Genomic DNA, 22,508 nt, shown 5'->3' with positions numbered 1-22,508 from the left:
CGAGTTGGACTTCTGAACTTGAGTGCTGTAAGATAATAAATTTTTGTTGTTTTAAGCCGAGAAGTTTGTGGCAATTTGTTAAGGCAGCAATAGGAAACTCATAGACCAGGGAAAGAGGGTGGAAATTTAGTTTCAGTTCCTCCCCAGACTCACTCGTCATTGCCCCGAGGCAGCTTGCATAGTGAGACCCCCTATGGCCTCCACCACTGCCCGCTCACTTCATCCACAAGAATAAGTTGGTTTAAGAAGTAGATGATGCAGAGGGAAGCAGAGATAAGAGGTAGAGAGAGTTCTGGTGCTGCCTGAGTCCCGGGTTCCAGTTATTTTTGAGGCCAACGCCAAGCTGGCCCTTTGGTTATACAAGTTAATTAATTCCTTCTTTTGAGCCAGTTAGTTTGAGTTAAATTTCTATGACTTGCAACCAAACTGTCCTGCCTAAATCATTAATTATAAACCTACAGTGAGAGTGAGATGGCTGAAGGAGAAGAGTTTTTATTATTTTTTTTAAAGATTTTATTTATTTATTTTATTTCCCCCCAAAGCCCCAGAAGATAGTCGTATGTCATAGCTGCACATCCTTCTAGTTGCTGTATGTGGGACGTGGCCTCAGCATGGCCGGAGAAACGGTGCGTCGGTGCGTGCCCGGGATCCGAACCCAGGCCGCCAGCAGGGGAGCGCGCACAGGGGCGCACCCGGAGAAGAGTTTTTAAAATAGCCTTTGGAGACAGTACCAGATAATGGCTTAATGTGATTTCACATTAAGAATCTGACTTTAGGTGAGGAAAGACGTACTTATCAGCTAAGTGGCTTTCCCACAAGCAAGAATATTCAGAACTTAAAATGTGAAAACCCAAATTGGTTTGCCTTGTTTGCTTCCAGTGAAACACACCGCACGTAGAGTATCCGGCCTTATGTTAAAAAAAATGTTATCAAATTAGAGCCACCCTTTTCCAAGGCCTCACCACTTCCTGTATCTGCAGCCTCAAACACTTTTCTTTTCCTCTGTGCTTGATGAACCCAATGCTCTAGAGTACAGACAAGTACTGGACAATCCTGTTTAAACCTAACTGGTGGTGGGGGTGATATGAGGATTTTTGAGCACTGGCCATTTGATCATTCTTCCTTCTCCTAAAAAAAGATAGAACTAAAAAGCAGTCACTATTGTTCCTGAAGCATGTTAATACAAGGCATTGTATGTTCCATCCCAACAGATATTTTATAATTTAAATGGAAATATACAATGCCATGCAAAATTCATGACGTCTCTCTCTCTGGAATATACGTATACATGCTCTTTTAATTTTGCCATTAGCAAATAGGAAAAGACTATGTCTATTGGTGCCACAAATAAGGGAAAAACAGCTGTAGCTGCATCATTTTTGCCCCAGGGCACCTTGTCCCTATGAAGCAGTTACTGGATATGGCCATGGAGCTTTACCATGAGCCTACCCTCTCCATCTGTCAGCCTTTTCTTCTTGGAAGGAACACAGACTGCTGAGAGAAAAAGAAGAGAACAAAAGTTCCATCAACAGAGGGCTGAGAAGCAAAGTGGGTTACATCTGATTGTTACACTACATCATCTTGGGTAGAAAATAAAGGACTTGGAATAAATCTCTTTTGTCTGCTGTCTTCGGATTTCTGAAATTTTTGTCGCAGTTTGTCTCTGAAATTTTTATTTTTTTGTGAGAAAGATCAGCCCTGAGCTAACATCCATGCCAATCCTCCTCTTTTTTCTTTTTTCCCCCAAAGCCCCAGTAGATAGTTGTATGTCATAGTTGCACATCCTTCTAGTTGCTGTATGTGGGACGCCACCTCAGCGTGGCCGGAGAAGCGGTGCGGCGGTGCGCACCCGGGATCCGAACCCGGGTCGCCAGTAGCAGAGCGCGAGTACTTAACTGCTAAGCCACGGGGCTGGCCCTTGTCTCTGAAATTTTTTAAAAAAGGAATCGAAGCAAAGGGAAGACTCATAAAACTTGATAAGATGCTGAAACACCACTAGTGGGCAATCAGGTCTTGGCTTGTATGTTCCCCAGGGCTACTGTGTATGGCTGTGCAGGTGAATAGTACCCACTGAAGTTGGTGTAGTGTACAACTTCCGCTACCGCAGGTGGTCCCTGCCCTCATGGAGATTAAATCTAGTGACTTCTAGGAAGCCTTGCTTGAATTTTCATTCCCTCACACCCAACCCCCCACTAGAAAAAGTGCTCCTATTACATGCTCCATAATACACCCAGTCATAGCACATTACACATTTATTTATAATGGTGTCATAATCTGTTAGATTGTAAACTCAGAGGGGACTGAGATTAGGACTATCTTCTTTGTCACTTTCTACGGGCTAGGGATGCATCAGTGAATTAAACAGTCAAAAATCCCTGGCCTCTAAGAGCTGATAATCTAGCAAGAGGCCAGAGAGAGTAAACAAGTTCAATACATAGCATGTTAGATGGAGATAAATGCTATGCAGAAAAATACAGTAGGGAAGGGGGCTTTCTCCTCACCTACTTTAGGTCTTTGCTCAAATGTCACCTTTTTAAACTTTGAGATAGGAAAACTCTGGAGGTTTGGCGTAGAGCCATGTTATCTGTTTAAAAAGAAAAACAACATTTAGCAATAGAACAGCAGTCGCACTTAGCAAAAAGGCTAGCAAGGCAGTTATCACATCTCCAATTTGCCAGGAATCACGCCACAGCAAATAAAGATTTATACAGCATCTAGAGAACAAGGGTCCAGCCCTTCCCCTCTAAAAACTCTGACACTCTTAAGTCTGAACACATTTTAACAAATATCCTGGAGAACCCGCATGTTCTAACCTGAGCTGGTTTTGTATTTTTGCTGAATAACACCCCACCCTAGTATCAGTCTACAGACCTTTTGCACCTGGCTGGGGTGTCTTGGGGCTACGAGCTATTCTTTCAGCCTTTCCAACCCGCCCTTCGGGAGAAAGCGTCCTCATAAAAAAATGACATCTTGCAGAATCAAGACACTCCGCTATACTTAACACATATTCATACGCGGCATTTTTACACGTACTACGCCTCGAGGACAGACATAAATGTATCTCTTTCCTCCTACTCTCCGGACCTGGTAAGCTTCCCGGCGCCAACCACTCCTCACTCCCAGCTCCGGGCCAGCCCGCGCCGCGCAGCCTTCTGGAAGCCGTAGGCCCCGACGGTCCTCCGCCCCAGAACTACAACTCCCGGCAGGCGTTGTTCCTCTCCACCTCCCTCTTGACGCATGGCCTGCCGGGAGGGGGCAGGTAGCGGGCGGGCGGGGTCCAATGGGTGCCGGCTCCCGAGGAGAGGGCGGAGGAGAGGAGGAAGGAGGCGGGCTCTGGGCCCCGGCCCCATTCATTGCCGCGGCCGGCGGGGCGGGGGTCCCGTGTTTTCCGAGTCATGGAGGCGCTAATTCCTGTTATCAACAAGCTCCAGGACGTCTTCAACACGGTGGGCGCCGACATCATCCAGTTGCCTCAGATCGTCGTGGTGGGGACGCAGGTGAGAGACGAGGGCGGCGTCCGCCCAGGCCAGAGCCCGGGGCGCCGGCCTGGTCGGGGCTGCGGCGGCGCCCGCTGCCGGGGCGGCCTTTGCGGCCTTGGGAAAGGAGGGCGCTGCGGGGGGCCCCGGGGCTCCTCGCACTCTGCCGCGCCTGCCCGCCCGGGGCTGCGGCGCACCCGGGCTGGGAGTCTGGGGCCCGGCCGGGAGGCAAGGGGCGGAGTCGGAGCGGCGGGCCCGGCGGGTCCCGGGGGCTGGTGGGGGGTGGTGGGGGACAGGCCGGCAGGCGGAACTGGAGTCCGCGGGGACTGGGCGCGGCTTCGCTCGCGGGCCGCTGCTTCCAAGGGCACCTGGGGGACACGGGACACGCGGGGCCGCGCGGGCCTCGTGGTGGGCCGGCTGGCCCGGTCTCCGTGGGTTTCCGGGCGGCAGGTGTGTCAGTTCCCTCCCTGCCTTGCTCGGGGGCTGCGGGGTCAGTTTTGGAACCGCGCGAACAGGGCTCCGAAAGCCGCTACTGTGTAGCACCTCAGTGTTTGCCTGCAGCGTAATCCCTCCAGCTTTCGAGAAGGCCGAAGCAGTTAAAAAACAAACAAACGAAACAAACCCAAACCACTTGTATCTGGAGTTTGTGGGTGTTAGGAAGGAATATGCAATTTTTCTGCGTAGGCTGTGGTTTTTGTCTTCCATCGAAATTGGCGATCGGAGTTCTCTGGTCTTTTCATGTTGGGTCTCTTATACATACAATTTTTTAATATGCAGAAATATTGAAGGACTATATTATTTCTAGAGTGACGGAGGAGAAGTATGTTTCATTTTCTTTGCCTGCTGCTTTTCTTGGTTGACGAGGAATCATAGAAATTATTAGAGCTCAGAGAAACGCATTTTATAGATTACTTAGTATGTTGATATTGTGTTTTCATTTATTAATGATATTTTCTATTGAGAGGGGGACGGTTTCCTCTTCATTTTCCCATGAGGTGCGTTGCTACATCTTGCTACAAAGTTAAAGTGTAGGGTATAAAATGAGAGGGAACTTAATGTTCAAAATACTATATAGTATGTCCAGACACTGGAGATCTTGGAAACTATACACATCCTGCACTTTTTTTTTTTTGCTTTTAAATAGTTAAGGCAATAGAAATTATTTCAGAAACAAATTTCCTTGTTTGCTATACGATTGGTATAGATTCTGCTCAATCTTGCCTACATGTATTATGATATTTGTAACTCAATATCTGTAATGATTGGAGACTCTGAATCATCAACATAATAAGTTATGAGCAGTATTTTTATTGAGCATATTTTCTTCGCTGCTGTGTTCCTATTTCTAGCCCATGGAACAGTCTGGGGTATGTAGCAGGTGCTCCGTAAATGTTTTGAATGAATGAATATTGCTCACTGTAACTAGATAATATTTTAAAACACTGGGACTTTTATCAAAACCGACCTGTTTTTGTAAATAGAATTAGAGGAGATGATGTAAATTAAATCTTCTTTGTTAGTGATTTGGAAGTGTTTCCTAGCGGTAGACCAGAGACTTTCTTTCCATGTGCTTTTAAGAGATTCTCAGTGTTTTTAAGCTGGAAGCAGTAAAAGAATCAGGGCCATAGTGTGTCAGCATAAATAGTTTAAAATGAAGAAGGATTTCTTTTTCACACAAAACAGAGTTTATTTCAGTGAGTAAACCTGTCAGCAAAATTGGGAGGGGCAGGGTCGAAAAGTAAAGATCTCACCGTTATGAAAGCCATGAACACGTGGTAGCAAAAACAGTCCTAGTAGTAACAATTATATGCCACATTTGCGTGTTGATGTTTGAAATTACTCAGTTTTTAGACTTGATTTAATGAAGGTTATCTCTATTTAGATTTTTGTTAGCTGAAGTTCAATCCTTTATTATTCAGGTACAGAAGAAATAAAAAAGAATAGAAACAATGTCTTTTTTTCCATATTTTCCTCAATATGTTGAAGAAAAACTTTCTCTACTTGATTTGAATACAGTTGCACCACTACTTTGTCATCTGTGCCATTTAATGTTGTGTAACGTATGGACAGCACACGCCTCACATTCATATTTATTGGAGTAGTGTACGGTGAGTGAGTTCCAGACATCATAAGTGTTTGGTACTTAGTTCTGACTGGTAAACTTGTTAGTGGCAGTGATCACGTCTTCATATTACAGGTATTGTCTCTCTCTTACACATTACATACACCTTAAACGGCTGCGGATCCCATTTTGTTGAACTTTTTAGAACAGCGATTCTCAAACTTAGTGTATATGAGAATCACTTTGAAAATAGTTTCTGGACCCCATCCCCAGAGATTTAGATTTTATGAGTCTAGGGTGGGCCAGGCACCACAAGTGACTCTGATGCAGGTGGTGCATAGGTCCTAATTTGAAAAGTGCATTAGTGAGTCTGATTTTAAAATGCATGAAACTGGAAAAAGCAGGGAAGCTGAATCTAAGGGCATGCTTCCTTCCATCCAGTAGAATGTTGATCTTGATGGCACTTTTGTTCCCAAGTATCAACTCCCAGGCAACCTTTGCTGACCCCTAAATGTTTTAAACTTTCCTTTCTTATATTGCCCAAATAATACTTATTTGGGGCCTAGAGAGTTGGCGGAGTTGAGGAGAGGGAATCATGTTTACAGCTGTTGATCATTCGCCGTTTTTATGATTTAGCTAAATAAATTGCTTTCCTCTTTCTCTAGCTGAGATCGTCTGTGTGGAAAGAACAGAAAATGGGGAGAGAGAAGGTTGATACTTTTAGACCATGGTGTACTTTGCAGGTGGAGAAGGAGATAACACTTAAACAGCTTTTGTGACTCAACTTGGGAAATTTAATCACTTTCTCTTAAGTTGAGAACTGGAAGGGGGAGCCCTCCAGGTATGTAATCCAAACTATCACCCGGTACAGGAATCCCAGTGCATATGACATTAACTGGAGACTCAGTGTTGCTAGGAATGTAGTTTTCACTGCCTTTTATTTCAATGACTTCAGCACCCCACCTTCCGTAATTCAGACAAATGCAAAAAGAAAAGGAATCTTGGGGTTTTTTTCCTGAGATTTATTTTTTATTTATTTATTTTTTTTGTGAGGAAGATCAGCCCTGAGCTAACATCCGATGCCAGTCCTCCTCTTTTTGCTGAGGAAGATTGGCCCTGGGCTAATATACGTGCCCATCTTCCTCTACTTTATATGGAACACCTGCCACAGCATGGCTTGACAAGTGGTGCGTCGGTGCATGCCCGGGATCCAAACCTTTGAACCCCGGGCCGCCGAAGTGGAGCCCGTGCACTTAACCGCTATGCTACGGGGCCGGCCCCGGAATCTTGGGTTTTAAATGACAAATTTGCAAACCAACTTTTTAAAAATTTAACATTTAAAAAACTGAAATATAATTCATATTACATAAAATTCACCATTGTAAAACACAATTCATATAAAGTACAATTCATTGGTTTTTAGTGTATTCACAAGGTTTTACAACCATCACCACTCTCTAATTCCAGAACATTTTCCTTACCCCAGAAAGAAACTCTGTACCCATTAGCAGTCATTCCCCATTTCATACTCTGCCCAGCCCTTGGCATCTATTAATCTTTCTGTCTCTATGGATTTGCCAATTCTGGACATTTCATATAAATGGAATCATACAATATATGGCTTTTTATGTCTGGCTTCTTTTGCTCAGCATGTTTGTTGTTCATCCATGTTTTAGAATGTATTAGTACTTCATTATTTTTTATGAATGAATAATATTCCATTGTATAGATATGCCACAGTTTGTTTATCCATTCATTAGTTGATGGACATTTGGGTTGTTTTCACTGTTTTGGCTATGATGAATAATGCTGCTATGAACATTCATTTACAAGTTTTTGTGTGAACATATCTTTTCAGTTCTCTTGGGTATATACCTAAGAGTAGAATTCCTGGGTCATTTGGTAACTCCTGTTTAACTTTTGTGACTGGCACACTGTTCCACAGTGGCTGCACCATTTTACGTTCCCTCCATCAGTGTGTGAGGGTTTCAGTTTCTGCACACCCTCATCAACTCTTGTTATTGTCTTTTTTTAAAAGCGCTAAATCATTCTAGAATTCTTTATTTTAAAAAAAGCACACATACACTCCCTCCCCTTGCCTTCTCCAGCACTGCTATCTACATTTTAGCTCCTTCTGAAATCTTGCTGTCTCCTGCCTGATATGCCTACATTTGTCTTGTAGAGGTGGTGGCTTCATTAAATTTAGTAATTTGGTGCCAAATATTGATCATAGTTTTCATTCCTTTATTGTTTTCTTGTGCATGTTCTTAGGTAAACTTATGTTTTTCTCTTTTCTTTTTTTCTAGTTCCTTTGTATAGATCATGTGCTGCTTCCTTTTTTTAAAAAAATTTAAAAAATTGAGGTAAAATTTATGTAACATAAATTAGCCATTTTCAAGTGTATATAGTTCAGTGGCATTTAGTACATTTGTAGTGGTGTGCAACCACCATCTCTGTCTAGGTCCAAAACATTTTCATCACACCAAAAGAAAATTCCATACCCATTAAGCAGTCGCTTTGTAGTCCTCATGACCCAGTCGCTGGCAATCACCAATCTTCTTTCTGTCTCTATAGATTTACCTATTCTGGATATTTTATAGAAATGGAATTATACAATATGTGACCATTTATGTCTGGCTTCTTTCGTTAGCATAACATGGTTCATTCACATTGTAGCATGTGTCAGTACTTCATTCATTTTAATTGCTGAGTAATAACATTCCATTATGTATATGTATCACATTTTGTTTGTCTTTAATCTTTTGGTGGATATTTGAGTTGTTTCTACCTTTTGGTGATTGTGAGTAGTGCTGCTATGAACCTTGTGTACAGATATTTGTTTGAGTACCTGTTTTCAGTTCTTTTGGGTATATACGTAGGAGTGAAATTGCTGGGTCACATGGTAATTCTGTGTTCAACTTTTTGAGAAACCCCCAAACTGTTTTCCACGGTGGATGTACCATTTTACATTCCTACCAGCAATGTATGAGGGTTCCAATTTCTCTATATCCTTGCCAACACTTGTTATTGTCTGTCTTGTTTATTATAGGTATCCTGATGGGGGTGTGAGGTAGTATCTCGTTCGTTTCGGTTTGCATTTCCCTGATGATTAGTGTTGTTGAGTACCTTTTCATGTACCTGTTGGCCATTTGTATATCTTCTTTGGGAAGATGTCTGTTTAGGTCCTTTGCCCATTTTTTAATTGGGTTATTTGTTTTTTTGCTATTGAGTTGAATGAGGTCCTTGTATATTTTGGATATTAACCCCTTATTGAATATGTGGGTTGCAAATATTTTCTCCCATTCTGTAGGTTGCCTTTTCATTTTGTTGATGGTTTTCTTTGCTATGCAGAAGCTATTTAGTTTGATGCAGTCCCACTTGTTTATTTTGTTGTTGTTGCCTTTGCTTTTGGTGTCAAATCCAAAAAAATCATCACCAAGACAGATGTCAAGGAGCTTATCACCTATGTTTTTTTTCCTAGAAGTTTTGTGGTTTGAGGTCTTATATTCAAGTCTTTAATCCGTTTTGAGTTGAATTTTTGTGTACGGAGTAAGATAGTGGTCCAGTTTCATTCTTTTGCATGTGGCTGTCCAGTTTTCCCAACACCATTTATTGAATAGACTGTCTTTTCCCTGCTGTATATTCTTGGCTCCTTTGTCATAAATTAATTGACCATATATGCATGGGTTTATTTCAGGGTTCATTTCTGTTCCATTGATCTTTGTGTCTGTTTTTAGGCCAATACCATACTGTTTAATTGATTACTATAGCTTTGTAGTCTACTTGAAAATCAGGAAGTGTGATGCCTCCAGCTTTGTTCTTCTTTTTTAAGATTGCTTTGGCTGTTCAGGATCTTTTGTGATTTTATACAAATTTTAGGATTGTTTGTTCTATTTCTGTGACAAATGCCATTGGCATTTTGATAGGGATAGCATTGTATCCGTAGATTGCTTTGGGTAGTATGGACATTTTAACAATATTACTTCTTCAAATTCGTGAGCACAGAATATCTTTCCATTTATTTGTGTCTTCAGTTTCTTTCAACAGTGTCTTATAGTTTTCAGCATATAGATCTTTCACTTCCTTGGTTAAATTTATTCCTAGATACTTTATTCTTCGTGATGCAATTGTAAATGGGATTGTTAATTTCTCTTTCTTTTTTTTTTCCCTTTTTCTCCCCAAAGTCCCAGTAGATAGTTGTATGTCATAGTTGCACATACCTTCTAGTTGCTGTATGTGGGATGCTGCCTCAGCATGGCCGGACAGGCGGTGCGTCGGTGCACACCCAGGATCTGAACCTGGGCTACCAGCAGCGGAGCGCGTGCACTTACTGCTAAGCCATGGGGCTGGCCCCCTCAGTTTCTCTTTCTGATAGCTCATTGTTAGTGCATAGAAACGCAGTCGATTTTTGTATATTGATTTTGTATCCTGCAACTTGACTGAATTTGTTGAGTAGTTCTAACAGGTTTTTGGTGGAGTCTTCAGGGTTTTCTATGTATAATATCATGTCATCTGCAAATAGTGACGGTTTTACTTCTTTCTTTCCAATTTGGATGCCTTTTATTTCTTTTTCTTGCCTAATTGCTCTGGCTAGGACTTCCAATACTGTGTTGAATAAAATTGACAAGAGTGGGCATGCTTATCTTGTTCCTGATCTTAGAGGAAAAGCTTTTGGCTTTTCATCATTGAGAATGATGTTGGCTGTGGGTTTGTCATATATGGCCTTTATTATGTTGAGGTACATTCCTTCTTTACCCACTTTGTTGGGAGTTTTTATCATGAAAGGATGTTGAATTTTGTCAGATGCTTTTTCTGCATCTGTTGAGATGATCATATGATTTTTATCCTTCATTTTGTTAATCTGCTGTATCACATTGATTAATTTGTGGATGTTGAACCATCCTTGTGTCCCTGGAGTAAATCTCATTTGATAATGGTGTATGATCCTTTTAATGTATTGTTGAATTCACTTTGCTAGTATTTTGTTGAGGAGTTTTTCATCTATGTTCATCATGGATATTGGCCTCTAATTTTCTTGTAGTATCTTGTCTGGTTTTGGTATCAGGTATTTGTATTGTTGTCTACTTCTCCCTTTAGGTCTGTTAATATTTACTTTATATATTTAGTGTTCCTACGTTGGGTGCATAAATATTTACAAATGTTATATCCTCTTGTTGGATTGACCATTTAATTCTTACATAAAGACATTGTTTGTCTCTTAGTACAGTCTTTGTCTGAAAGTCTATTTTTGTCTGATATAAGTATAGCTATCCCAGCTTACTTTTGGTTTTCATTTGCATGGAATGTCTTTTTCCATCCCTTTACTTTTGGTCTGTGTGTCTCCTTACCTCTGAAGTGAGTCTCTTCTAGGCAGCATATAGATGGGTCTTGTTTTTTTAATCTATTTAGCCACTCTAGTCTTTTGACTGGAGAATTTTGTCCATTTACAGTTAAAGTAATTATTGATAGGTATGGACTTATTGTCATTTGTTAATTGTTTTCTGGCTGTTTTATAGTTCCTTTGTTTCTTCCTCTCTTACTTTCTTCTATTGTGATTTGATGATTTTCTGTAGTGGTCTATGTTTAGATTCCTTTTATCTTTTGTATATGTACTATAGGTCTTTGCTTTGTGGTTACTATAAGGCTTACATAAAACAACTTTATTATAAAACAGTCTTTTAAATTGATAATGTCAGTTTGAACACATTCTAAAGCTCTACATTTTTTCACACATACATTTTATGTTTTTGATGCCACAGTTTACATCTTTTTATCTTGTGTATCCATTACCAGATTATTGTAGTCATAGTTAATTTTTACTACTTTTTTTTTTTTTTGGTGAGGAAGATTAGCCCTGAGCTAACATCTGTTGCCAATCCTCCTCTTTTTGCTGAGGAAGATTGGCCCTGAGCTAACATCCGTGCCCATCTTCCTTCAGTTTATATGTGGGATGCCTGCCACAGCATGGCTTGATAAGTGGTGTGCAGATCTGCGCCTGGGATCCTAACCTGTGAACCCCAGGCCGCCGAAGCAGGGTGCGTGAACCTAACCACTACGCCACCAGGCCGGCCTCTAATTTTTACTACTTTTATCTTTTAACCTTCATACTAGATTTAGAAGTGATGTAAAGATGATGGGTTCATCACCTTTACAACATTATTCTGAGTTTTACTATATATTTACCTTTACTAGTGAAATTTATACTTTCATGTGTTTTCTTGTTACTAATTAGCACTTTTTTGTTTCAGCTTAGAGAAGTGCCTTTAACATTTCTTGTAAGGCTAGTCTAGTGGTGATAAACTCTTTCAACTTTTGCTCATCTGGAAAACTCTTTGTCTGTCCTTACATTTTGAAAGATAACTTTGCTGGGTCGAGTTTTCTTGGTTTGCAGTTTTTTTCTTTCAGCACTTTGAATATATCGTGTCACTCCCTTCCGGCCTGCAAAGTTTCTGTTGAAAAATCTGCTGATAGTCTTATGGAGGTTTCCTTTGTACATAACAAGTTGTTTTTCTCTTGCTGCTTTTAAGGTTCTCTTTGTCTTCAACTTTTGGCGCTTTAATTATAATGTGTCTTGATGTGGGTCTCTGGGTTCATCTTATTTGAAACTCTTGGGCTTCCTGGATTTGGATATCTGTTATATTCCCCAGGATAGGGAAGTTACCAGCCATTATTTTTTCAAATAAGTTTTCTGTCCCTTTCTCCATCTTCTGGGACCCTCATAGTGCGAATGTTAGTCTGCTTGATGTTATTCTAGAAGTCTCTTAAGCTATCTTCACTCTTTTTCTTTCTTTCTTTTTTTTTTTTTTTCCTGCTCTGATTTGATGAGTGCTGCTACCCTGTCTTTGAGTTCACTGATCCTTTCTTCTACTTTTGTCTAGTCTGCTGTTGAACCCCTCAATTGTATTTTTCAGGCCAGTGATTGTATTCTTCAATTCTGTGATTTCTGTTTGGTATATTCTTATATTTTTTATCTCTTTTTGTTCATCCATTCTTCTCCCAAGCTTGGTGAGCATCTTTATGACCATTACTTTGAACTCTTTATCAGATTAATCACTTATTTCTGTTTTTTTAAGGTCTTTTTCTTAAGTTTTATCTTATAAACATAGGAACATATTCCTTTGTTTCTTCATTTTCCTTGATTCACTGTATTTGTTGCTATGCGTTAGATAAAATAGCCACCTCTTCCAGTCTTGAAGGAGTGGCCTCGTGTAGGAGATGAACCTTATCCTTGAACCCTGCCTTAGATCTTGGTTGTCTCTCAAACCTTTATGATTGTCCAAACAACCTACTTTGTTCTTAGTGGCTCACAGTAGTTGAGGGTGTGTCAAGATCTGTCAGTGTCCCAAAGGGGAGGATCTCAGTCAGCACCTATATTCAGGTTGATTGAAAGCTGGACCCTGAGGCAACAGCTTTTAAAGTATATGCAAATATACCTTTTTCAGGAGAATATTGGTAGATGGGTGATTCTGTCTGCTCCCTCTGCGGTGTGCCCTGGGGAGTTAGCCAGGGTGAGCCTGTGTGAGCTCTTTAAGAACTGTTTCTCAGTTCACTATAGCCTTTTGGGTCTTGTGGATGCAAGCCCCGTTGGCTTTCAAAGCTAGATGTTTTGGGGGCCCATCTCTCAGGTGCAGGTGTTAGAAGTTGGGATGCCAGATGAGGGCTCAAACCCTTTGCTCCTTAGGGAGAATCTACGTGTTGTGAGTTCCCTCCTTATTGTGGGTCACCATGCTGGGGTGGGGTTTATAGTGAAATTGTGTCTCAGCCTCTCCTACCTGTTTTAATGTGGATTTTTGTTGTTTGACCAATGTGTAGGAGTCATTCAGCTAGTTTTTGAGTTTCTTTCAGAGGGAATTGTTCTGTTTGTAGCTGTGGATTTGGTGTGTCCATGGTAGGAGGTGAGTTCAGAATCCTCCTACATCCCCATCTTGAACTGAAACCAACACATACAGTATTTTTTAAAAAAATGAGTTGCCAATGTCTAAAAATTGGTGGATTTAATTGAAATGCCCAGATTTCTAGTTTTTCCTTAAAAAATTAAGAAAATCTGACAACACTGGGCTCACATTAACAATGAGTCTGAAAAGTTTTCTGCTTTTGATGGGTCAGACTGTATCTAGTTAGCCACAGCTTCCGTTGCTCCCAGTTGCCTTCCTTGGTTGCCATTTATCATCATATATGTGTTGTTCTTTTCTTTTTATAGTCTGAAGAGGGCAATGAGATATTTCCTACTTCCATGTCTCTATCAAAAGTTGGAAAGTTAAAGACTGCCTGGGAAATATTTTTATATTTTTAATAATCTTGAGATATATTTTTTTATTTCATGAGATGTGAGAAATATTCTTATATTTTTAATATGCAAACAAAATGTCAGAAGAATACAAGCTGGTGTCATTTTGACTGAAGTCTGGATTTATTTTACCCATTCAGGTTACCTGACTTGCTTGTGTGGGCAATCGAGTTTGTAACCCCTGTGTTAGTTTGCTAGGGCAGAACAAAAGACCACACACACTAAGTGGCTTAAACAATAGAAATTTATTTTCTCACAGTTCTGGAGGCCAGAAGTCCAATATCAAGTTGTTGGCAGGTCTAGTTTCTTGTGAGGCCTCTCTCCTTGGCTTGCAGATGGCTGCCTTCTTGCTGTGTCCTCACGTGGTGTTTTCTTTGTATCCACATTCCCTCTTTTTATGAGGACACCAGTCAGATTGAATTAGGGCCCACTCTAATGGATTTGTTATAACTTAATCAACTCTTTAAAGGCCCTTTCACCAAAAACAGTCACATTTTGACATACACGTTCTGAGAGAGGGTTTCAGCATATGAATTTTAGAGGGACACAATTCAGTCCATAACAACCCTTGTCTTAAAAAAAACCTTAACATATAGATACATAAAAGTGTACAACTAACTGAAAATCAGTAGCCATAAAGGAAGAGACTAAGATAGATAATTAGGATAAAAAAATGAAGTTAATAAAGAATTCAAATAAAAACATATTTTTGTGAGATATCTCACTTAAGGAGGAAGAACAAAATGGCATAGTTTGGGTGATTGGGAAGCAGTAGTCTCTCTGAAATTGCTGAAAGCCTAGTTTATGAACTAGAAAAACAATTTGAGGAATTCTCCTAAAAGGCAGATCAAAAACATACGTTAGGAAATTTATTAGAGATAAGAGACTTGATGGTAAGAGCTACTAGAGCCAAAATCCTTATCATAGTTGACTGGGAAAGAGCACTTGGAGCAGATGACAAAGAATAATCAAACAAATGATAGGCAGAAGTTCCCCAGGGCTGAAGTAAGACATCTTCACATTTCAATTATTGGGCACAAATATTGAAAGTATGACCTGCCCTGGTTAAATTTCTGAAATCAAAACAAAAAAACCCCAGAATTCTCCAAGTGTCAAAATAGAAAGAGGGAGGAAAAAACAGATTTCCTATAAGGGAAAGAGAATCAGACTGGTATCAGACATCCAGTCTGCAAGAGCAGATGTTAGAGGACATGGAGAAATGTTTAAAATTTAGAGTTCCTAGGGAAATTAATTGTGATTATAAAATTCTGTATCCATCTATACTATAACCACTCTTTAAATGCAGTGAAATATAAATAACAGCAAGAGAGAACAGAAAAAAGTTTTATTGCCCCTTCATTTCCTGTCCAAGATATTGTGAAATAAAATTGAAATATTACCTGAATTGCTTCCAACTCTGTTGTAGCTTGAGTACAGTACTTTGAACTTTCCAGCAGAGCTGGGCACTTAAGCTAATATAGATCACTTGTACAGAAGGGCAGGGTCGACACAGGAATTGCTCTATAACCTATATCCAAGCTGTGTGACTGTATCAAGTGTCTGTTTAGGTTATGGGAGGGAGAAGGAAATGCTGTAACTTCTTTAGTTGCCTCTTCAGTATGAAATCCTGTACTGTATTTGAGGCATTAAAAATTTATTTTGAAATATTAAAAATGTCAAAAAGGTGTAAAGCATAATATTATGAACACCGTTGTATCTACCTCCCAGTTTAAGAAATACAACATTAACTACCCAGTTGAGTTTCCCTCCTTCCCAGAGAGAGAGAATCGTTTTCCTGATTTGGTGTTTATCATGCCTATTCACTTCATTATACATATAATACATGTGTAGATAACCTAAGCAATATATATTGTTTTACATTTAAAGTAAGTGGTGTCAAACAGTGTATATTCCTCTGTAATTTTTTTTTACACAATCATACATGTGAGATTTACTCATACATACACGTACATATTCCTAGTTTGGTCACTTACGCTTATATATAATAATCCGTTATATGAATATATCAAAATTTATCTTCTTGTTGAGGAACATTTGATTGTTTTGCATTGTTTGCTATAGCAGTTTTAGTAAACAGCAGTACTAGGATCATTCCTGTGCATACCTCATTGTACACATTTGAGAATTTCTCTAAGGTATCAAGAAGTGGAATTACTATAGGGTATATTTTTATTTTCATTTTTACTTGATATTGCTGCTTGCTCCTCACAATGGTTGTAATCATTTACATTCCCAGCAACAGAGTGAAGTTTATTTATTTATTTATTTATATCTGTACTCGATATTGTCACATTTTTTATTTATGGTATCATTGTGGTTTTTATTGCATCTCCCTGATTACTAATGACTTAGTAATAATTAACTTATTTCTTGGCACTTTGTGGTTCTGTTTTTGTGAGTTTCTATTCATATCTCTGTGCGTTATTTTCTATCAGGTTATTCATCTTTTTCTTACTGATTTGTAGGAGTTATTTATAAATTTTGGTTACTAATTCTTTGTCAGTTATATGGATCACAAATATTTTCCCGTAATTTTTTATATGAGTAAAAGAAATTTTAATTTCACTGTAGTTGAATTATCAATCTTTTCTTCTCTAGTTTGTACATTTGTGTATAAAGAAATAATTCCTTATCTTAACGTCATGAAAGTATTCTTTTATTCTCTAATTTATAAAGTTATGCTTTTTCACATTTGTTTATAATTCATCTGGAATTTTTATTCTTTTTCTCCTTCGGTCTTTTTAACAGCTTTATTGAGATGTCATTTATATACTGTAAAGTTCACCCATTTGAAATGTATAATTCAATGTTTTTAGCACGTCTGTAGAGTTGTGCAGCCAGCCCTGGTGGTCTAGTGGTTAAGATTTGGTGCTTTCACCACCATGGCCCAGCTTCCTTTCCTGGACAGGGAACAACACCACCTGTCTATCACGCTGTGGTGGCTGCATGTTGCTGTGATGCTGAAAGCTACGCCACTGGTATTTCAAATACCAGCAGGGTCACCCATGGTGGACAGGTTTCAGCAGAGTTTGCAGACTAAGACAGACTAGGAAGAAGAACCCGGCCACCCACTTCTGAAAAAATTGGCCATGAAAACCGTGTGACTAGCCACGGAGCATTGTCTAATATAGTGCCAGAAGATGAGAGGATGGCACAAAAAGACCGGGCAGGGTTCTGCTCTGCTATACACAGGATTGCTAGGAGTCAGAATTGACTCGAGGACACTAAGGATAAATAGAGTTGTGCAAGCATCACCATAATCTAATTTTAGACTATTTCATTATCCCAGAAAGAGACTTTGTATCCATTAGCAGTCACTCCCCACACCCCTCTGCCCACAGTGCTAGGAAGCCACTTAATCTGCTTTCTTGCCTTTCTGGACATTTCATATAAACAGGATCAAATAATATGTGGTCTTTTGTGGCTGACTTCTTTTACCTAAGTGAAATATAATGTTTTTGAAGTTCATCCATGTTGTAGCATGTGTAAGTACTTTATTCTTTTTTATGACTGAATAATATAAAAAAAAAACTTATATAAGACTAAACATTAGTCTCAGTATTTCTAAATGGGTTAGATTTCCATATTAGAGAGTCTATGAAAATGACAGTGGTGGTAGAATAGTTTCCTAATCTCTGTGTGACTTTCCCTTAAAAACAGAACAAATAGCACAGGAAAACCAAAACCTGTGACTAGCACTTACAGGAAAATTAGTTGACCATGTTTCTCCACAAACCATTAAGTACCAGTAAGTTGGGGAAAAACCACTAATGGCTCCAAGACTTCTGTATTATTATCTATGTGAAGAAGAAGGAGGAAGCAGTGGAACATCAGGTGAATCTGAGAATTGAAAAATAGCCAAAAGGCAATCACTGGAAAGCTTGAAGGGCCATTTTAAGAATACCAGCTGAAACTGGGAGGGGTTTTGCACACACTGATAATGGGTGAGTGAAAGAGGTCTGTTGTAAAGTCTTAAGGGACTGGAGCGCCTTCATGAAACTTTAAAAACCAACCAATCAAAGCTCCCTTCCAGGACCAAGCCTAGATATCTCAGAAAACAACTATATTTTCGAACACAATATGAAAGCAACAAGAGGGAGTTTTAGAGTGTGAGGTTAGAATAGCTGTTCTAGGCCAAGCCTCCTTCTAAAAGTTCAGGAAAATGAATTTCATTTCGATATCAGCAATATGAAATGATTGTTAAATCTCATAAAAGTTTTTTAAGAAAATGAGCCTTGGAATAGCATCCTTTCTAAAGACAGTGAAAGCACACTGGAAAGATGTGCCCGTAAAATAGATGAAAACCATTTGATACTAAGACAAAAGCCATTATAGTCAGAACAAGGCATTTTCAAAAAAGCAAGTTTGCATAAAAAAAGAAAAACTAGGTGGTAGAACTTAGTAAAGTATTAGAAATGAAGGAGGGCCGGCCCTGTGGCTTGGTGGTTAAGTGCGCGCGCTGCGATGCTGGTGGCCCGGGTTCGGATCCCGGGTGCGCATCGAGGCACCACTTCTCCGTTCATCCTGAGGCCGAGTCCCGCATACAGCAACTAGAAGGATGTGCAGCTACGACATACAAATATCCACTGGGGCTTTGGGGGGAAAAAATAAAATAAATAAAATCTTAAAAAAAAAAAAAAAAAAAAAAGAAATGAAGGAAAATTTATTTTATAAATGAAGACAAATTAGAAAGAACACAAGAGCAAATGAACATAACAGATAATACCTTAAGAGAGAAGGATGTTGAAAAGGAGAAAGACGTTAAAAATAAAAAGGATACAAAAGAGGTGTAAAAAGAATTTGATAGAAAATGATATTGAAAACAGGCAAAGAAGATCCAGTATATGTACAATAGGAGTCCCCAGTGAAGTAAAAACCATAGCAAGGGAATAGAGCAGATACTAAAAATTACGGTTTAACTGAATTAAAAACAGATTTGGCGGGGCCAGCCCGCTGTCGCAGCGGTTAAGTGCGCGTGCTCCACTTCGGTGGCCCGGGGTTCGCAGGTTCGGATCCCGGGTGCACACCAATGCACCACTTGTCAAGCCATGCCTTGGCGGTGTCCTATATAAAGTAGAGGAAGATGGGCACGGATGTTAGCACAGGACCAATCTTCCTCGGCAAAAAAGAGGAGGATTGGCAACAGATGTTAGCTCAGGGCTGCTCTTTCTCACACACACAAAAAAGCAAAACAGATTTGGAACTCCGTTTTGAAAGAGCACAGCACATATGTGAGAACACTGACACAGACCAGTACTGAGACGTGGTCTAGTAAAATTATTGGACTTCAAAGGAAAAATAAAAATCTTTCAGACATGCAGCAAAAGTCACAGTCTCTTATAAGGAAAACCAGATTATTACACTTTTCAACAGTAACAATTTGTAAGAGAAGACATTCTTATTATGAGAGAAGACATAATTTATTATGGAATTCCATATTTAAGATACTCAAGAAAGTTTAAGCCCAAGATTTTGTATATAACCAAACTGATTTTCAAGTATAAAAGTCACAAACTATTATCTGTATGCTAGAACTTGAAGAGTATTGTTCCCATTAGCCCTTCCAGAGGAATCCGCTAGAGAAGAAGCTTCAGAGACTCAAAATGACTAGAGACATTAACATAAGGACTGATGGTTAGCATTACATACACATACTTGCAGAACCAAGACTAAATGGAGGATAAAGAAAGAGCAAGTATCGTCTATAAAGAGGTGGGAAGGAGAATGGAGGGATCAAATGCAAAACATTTTAAAAACTATTTTTGGTAATCATATTGGTGGTGATAGTATTGGTATCATCTGGAGACTCTGTGTGTAATGTGAAATAAAAAGCAAATGAGTGTGTGTTATTCTAATTCTGTCATGAACTGTATCCTTGAGAACCATGATTCTTGTTATAGAAGAAATAAGATAGAAATGACTCAGATTGGGGGATGTATGTGTGTGTATAGGCAGAGCAGGGCAAGTGTTGATAACGAGATAGAGAAGTAACTTAAATATTTAACTCCAGGAGTTTTTAAAAAGAAGAATAGATAAATAACCCCCCTTCCCCAGAAAAAAACACCAGGTAGAAGAAATTAACAGTATTAAAAAAAAAATTACAAAATGAAATCAGTAAAATACAGATTTGACCAATAAGATCAATTTAAAAGTCAATTGGAAAATTTGGTTAGGAAAAAGACATAAAGACAAAATATTGGAAATAAGAAATATGAACAATTTCTAAGAATATTATAAGTAATTATGCCTATAAATTTGAAAATCCAGGAGAATTGGTTGATTTTTTTTTTTTTTCCCTGAGGAAGATTCACCCTGAGCAAACATCTGTTGCCAATCTTCCTCTTTTTTCTTGAGGAAGATTCGCCCCGAGCTAACATCTGTGCCAATATTCCTGTTTTGTATGTGGGTGGCTGTCACAGCATGGCCACCAACGAGTGGCGTAGGTCCATGCCTAGGGACTGAACTTGGGCCTCCAAAGTGGAGAGCACTGAACTTAACCACTAGGCCATGGAGCTGACCATTTGGGTGATTTTTTTTTTTTTTTTGTGAGGAAGATTGGCCCTGGGCTAACATCCGTGCCCATCTTTCTCTACTTATATGGGACGCTGCTACAGCATGGCCTGACAAGCAGTGCATCGGTGCGTGCCGGGATCTGAACCTGGGAACCCCGGGCTGCCGAAGCAGAGCGCGCGAACTTAACTGCTGTGCCACAGGGCCAGCCCGGGATGGTTTTTTTTATGGACAGTTTTTATCAAACACATAAAGAACAGTAAATTTCCATGTTGTTTAAATTATTTCAGAGTACAGAAAAGAAAAGCACCCCATTTTACTTTGAGAGGGACCTGGATGCCAAAACCTAGCAACACAAGATGTGCCACATAATCTTCAATTTGACCTCCACTCAACATTCCTGTTCTCTATCATGAGGGACCTTTCTGGACAACATGAATGGGCCTCTAAGTCCTCTGGCTTCTGATTGGATTTGGAAGTGGGGAGCCCTGGCAGGAAATGGAGAAAGGAGGAGACTAAAGTCTGGGTATTAATTCCCCTGGCTCGTTCCCTGTATGTATGTGCCTTGGGCTGGTTCTCCCTCTTCTAAAAGTCCTAGCCCTTCCTTCAGGGCCTATGCGTTATAAGAACTTCTCTGTTACTCTGGGTTATTGCATTGTGCCTTGTGACTCCTCTAAGCCTCAGCCACAGCTTTGTTAAAAAAAAAAAAAATTCACTTGTAAATAAACCCTCCTTAAATTAACCTAACTTGAGTGGGCCATCTGCTTCCTCTAGACCTTTTTTTTTTTATTTTTTTTAAATTTTTTCCCCCAAAGCCCCAGTAGATAGTTGTATGTCATAGCTGCACAGCCTTCTAGTTGCTGTATGTGGGATGCGGCCTCATCGTGGCCGGAGAAGCGGTGCGTCGCTGTGCGCCCAGGATCCAAACCCGGGCCGCCAGCAGTGGAGTGCGCACACTTAACCGCTAAGCCACGGGGCCAGCCCGCCTCTAGACCTTTTTTGATATTTGTTGAGGATTTTTGCATTTGTAGAAAATATGAAATTAAAAGATGTACTAGTTTTGACTACTAAGAAAAAACAGTATGGAAAAAATATTCTGTACAGAAAAATATATTAATTACAAAGATAAGATAACCGGCAAATTTATAAACATTTAAAATGTATAATAGACACCAAGGATTTATATATTATTTGATTATCTACCATTTATTAGTATTGTATCTATGTTAAATTTCCTGAGTGTAATCGTGATTATGTAGAAGAATGCCCTTGTTCTTAGAGATATACCACAATATTTAGGCATGAAGTGTCATGATATATATAACTAAGAAAAAGTGTGTGTGTGTTGGGGGCGTGGTGCAGCGGTTAAGTGTGCATGCTCCACTTCCCTGGCCTGGGGTTCCCCGGTTCGGAACCCTGGGGGCACACCAACGCACCGCTTGTCAAGCCATGCTGTGGTGGCATCCCATATGAAGTAGGGGAAGATGGGCACGGATGTTAGCCCAGGGCCAATCTTCCTCAGCAAAAAGAGGAAGATTGGCATTGGATGTTAGCTCAGGCCTAATCTTCCTCACAAAGAAAAAAAAAAGTGTGTGTGTGTGTAAGAAGAGACAAAGCAGATGTGTCAAAATGTTAATAATTGGTGTATCTTTGTTAAGGTGTATGGTATTCACTGTTAATTTTCTCGCAGCTTTTTGTGGCTTTGAAATTTTCAGAATAAAAAGTTGGGGGAAAATATTCAGAACAATAAAAAATGAAATATTTATATGGATAAAGAGCTTTATAAACTAATAAGCAACATATAAAATGCCAACATTTGAACAAGCAAATCACTGAAGGAAAAAATACAGAAAGCCCTTAAACAAAATAAGCTTGACTTGAATAGTAAAGGAATGCAAATTTAAATGAGTTGTCAGTGTTCATCTATCTAAGTAGCAGATTGAACAGAATGATAATGACTAATGCTGATGGAGATGCAGCAGACTGGGTGGGAAGTACAGCTTGGTGCCTGCCATCTTCTGGTGTGCAGTCTGGCAGTATCTGTGAATGCTTAAAATCTGTATGCTCTTTAATCACAGCAATTTCATTTCATGAACTAAATCTAATGAAGTAATAGGATACGTAAGTAAGGTTCTATGTACAAAGCATGTTC

At 39.6% G+C, this 22,508-nt stretch overlaps 1 protein-coding gene across 8 annotated transcripts in view; it reads left to right on the top strand.

Annotated features, from left to right (window-relative positions):
* Window positions 1-3,333: 3,333 nt before the first annotated feature.
* DNM1L (dynamin 1L) overlaps window positions 3,334-22,508 on the top strand; it is a 48,515-nt gene continuing 29,340 nt past the window's right edge. For all 8 annotated transcript variants that reach the window (XM_004441161.3, XM_087442576.1, XM_014795872.2 and 5 more), the window contains exon 1: window positions 3,334-3,497. In XM_004441161.3, coding sequence (XP_004441218.1) covers window positions 3,396-3,497 — 102 coding nt within the window. In that variant the 5' untranslated portion in view covers window positions 3,334-3,395. The remainder of the gene's footprint in view (window positions 3,498-22,508) is intronic.

The sequence above is a fragment of the Ceratotherium simum genome, chromosome 17 (assembly GCF_057802395.1).
Source record: "Ceratotherium simum simum isolate JZ-2026a chromosome 17, ASM5780239v1, whole genome shotgun sequence".
NCBI lineage: Eukaryota > Metazoa > Chordata > Mammalia > Perissodactyla > Rhinocerotidae > Ceratotherium > Ceratotherium simum.
The sequence above is the reverse complement of the archived record's forward strand: the minus strand, read 5'-3'. Positions and strand labels throughout refer to the sequence as shown.